Raw genomic sequence first — 2831 nt, forward strand, 5'->3', positions numbered from 1 at the left:
CTCAGACAGCATGCAGGGCACAGGGAGTGCCAGGGCCTTGAGGAAGCGCCGGAGAGAGGCAGGCTGCAAGGCAACAGCCTCCACATGGGCCTCAAGGAACTCCTCATAGATCTGCCGCAGGTGGGTGAATGCTGGTACCAGATTCATGTTCAGGTGCTGCAGCACCTCCTGGAGATCTGGCTGAAGCACCTCCTGGAGGAAGTATGGCTCTGTCAGCACATTCCCGCCACCTGGAGATGCCCAGGTCATTGTCACCACGCTGCCAGGTGGCTTCATGTGGTACACGGGCATCAGGGGCAGGCGTGCATAACTGAGGTGCCTATAGACATCCCTCACCAGGTCCTGAAAGGTATGTACCACCTTTGTCACAGCAGGGAAGAATTGGAGGTAGCGGGAGGCCAGGTGCTGCTGGCAGACCTCCAGGGACTTGAACTGGAGCCCTTCAGGTTCCAGGGCTTTCCACTGCCTGGTCAGAAAAGCACAGTACAGTGGAGCCACCAAGTGCCGGAGCAAGAAACCATTCCAGGCTGCTTCTGTGCTGCCTGGGTCCCGGCGGAGACTGCGTCTGGCTGCATCCACAGAGAAGTTGGCATTGATGTGCACAGGCAGCCCTGTGGTCACTGGCAGTGGGAGAGTGCAGAAAGCTTTGCCCATGACTTTGTCCAAGTCCAATGGCTCCAGACAGGCAGCCACAGCCCCATAGGGCAGCCGCCCAGGCACCGGAGACTCCTCAGCCCCCTCCCACATCCCAATTTGGGAGATCACCCTCCACACGGTGCTGGCCCTGGCCTTGCTGGTTTTGACTGTCATGACATAGGACACAGAGGTGGGGCTGTTTCCATCCATGGCTTGGCTCAATTTCACTTGAAAACCCCGTCTTAGCTCTGCATCACCATCTGTCAGCTCTGTGGCCACCCGCAGCCTCTCCAACATCTCCTTCCCATCTGGGGCTATCTCAGAGAAGATCACAGTGTGGAGGTGCCGGAGGAAGAGCACCAAGTCCTCACCTTCCTCAGCCAGTACTGTCTCCATGTCCATGAGGTCTTGGTCCCGCACAACCGTGCCAGACACCCTAGAGATGGTAGCTCCAGCTGCGGTGCGGAGGGGCAGCCGGAAAAGGACACCCTGGTTCAGGTTGAAGAAGGAGGGTAGGAAGGTGTTATAAATGTCTCGAAAGGTCCTCTTGAATTCAGGGTTGACAGCGAACATCGCACCAGGACTCTCAGTTGTGGCTCCAGGCACATAGTAGAGATGAGGATCAAAGACACACAGGGCACTGTCTCCAGTAAGGAAGGCTGGGCAGTCAGTAAAGTGGAAAACAGTGCTAAAGCCAAGGCCATATCTGCCTGTGACATCCTGCCGGCCTTGCTTGCCACCCACCCCCAGACGCTGAATGCCTTCAATGTCCTGCTGCTGGAAGGGGCTGTCATTGTAGATGCAGAGGGCGGAGCCTTGCAGGAAGTTCCATTTCTCATTGAAAGTGGCCTCCACTGGGTGCTGCCGGCGGTCCCACACGAAGTGCACGAGCCCCGCACCAGCATCATCTGCATTCTGGAGCAACTCCGTCACCATATCACGAGCAGATGCTGGGTACTCACCCCAAAAACGTGTAGGCAAGTCTTCACGGGCACCAAATGGCTGCGCCCAGAGGCTCAGATCTTCAGTGAGCAGTTGGCTCCTCTCCAGTGCCCGGTGGCGTGTGGTAGGCACCCCACAGCGCAGGGCTGTGGCTCGGGACAGCTGATCATGGCACAGCAGGACATCTCTGTCCACTGGCATCCATGGCGTATCATTGAAGTGGAGCTTGTCCCGTGGACGCAAAATGCCTTCCTGGTCAGGTAGAAAGAGTTGCTGGGTCTGGTAGGCATCTGGCTCTTTGTCATCTGACATCAAGCCACAAGACACCAGCTGCAAGGCCAGAGCCAGCTCCGCAGCGGGCAGTGGCTCTCCAGAATGCATCTCTGCCAAGTTGCAGAGCACTCCGGCATAATCATCCCAGGCAAATGTGTGGCGTAGCCCCACACAGTCCCAGAGTTGGCTGTAGCTCCAGTAGTGCTCTGGGAGCCGGTGAAGATACGGGACAGCCTCAAATGACAGTGTCTCAGCCACAGCCATGATCGGCACAAAGTGGGAGCCCACCAAGATGAAGGGCTCCCCTTGGGCCACTGCAGAAGCCACCTCACCCCAGCTAGAGGGATCTCTCTGGAGCAGCATGTCCAGGTACTTGTAGCAGCGGTGGGTGCTGTCCTGCAGGTTCTCCAAAGGGAGAGCGTTGGAGCTACAACTCAGTGCCTGCAGCTGCTTAAGGACTGTCGCTGCTGGTAGCTGCCGGTCCAGCCCCAAGAAGAATGCAACTTCCTTGGAGAGGCTGAAGTTTTTTCCCAGCAGTTGAGGAGCCAAGATAGGGTGGATGAGTCCCACTAGTGGAGCATCAAGGTGATGGTAGAGCTGGGCAGCTGGCAACAGCACATGTTCACCAGTGGGCAGTGTACCAGGGAGGAAAGGCACAGTCTGGAAAGCTGCCTGCATGGTGTTGTTCACTCTCTCTTCCATTGCATCCTGAAGCAGCTCAAGGATGCAGGCAGCCCTCTGGCAGCCCTGGCCACGGTCCTCATTCCAGAGAAGTTGCACTGTCTTTGCCCGCTCCAGCAGCTCTGGCAGGGTCATTGTGTCCTTAACCATTCCCAGCCTCTCCAGTTGGCTTAGTCTTTTTGGGGAAAGGAAGGCATCCCCAGTGGGGAAGCGCCCATCCTTAGGGTCATACAAAGAGGCAGTGCGGCCTCTGGGATGCACCAGGCAATTGATGAGCTGCAGGTGACCATGAGGGGTGG

At 57.3% G+C, this 2831-nt stretch overlaps 1 protein-coding gene across 1 annotated transcript in view; it reads right to left on the reverse strand.

Moving 5' to 3' along the window:
- Positions 1-2831, reverse strand: part of LOC104527969 (sacsin) — a gene marked incomplete at its 5' end in the record, with an annotated part of 11443 nt that overhangs the window by 3549 nt on the left and 5063 nt on the right. Inside the window, 1 exon segment of the mRNA XM_029085922.1 lies at positions 1-2831. This exon segment is cut by the window's left edge and continues 3549 nt beyond it; it is cut by the window's right edge and continues 40 nt beyond it. Coding sequence (XP_028941755.1) covers positions 1-2831 — 2831 coding nt within the window.

This window comes from Antrostomus carolinensis, unplaced genomic scaffold (assembly GCF_000700745.2).
Source record: "Antrostomus carolinensis isolate BGI_N321 unplaced genomic scaffold, ASM70074v2 scaffold29277, whole genome shotgun sequence".
NCBI lineage: Eukaryota > Metazoa > Chordata > Aves > Caprimulgiformes > Caprimulgidae > Antrostomus > Antrostomus carolinensis.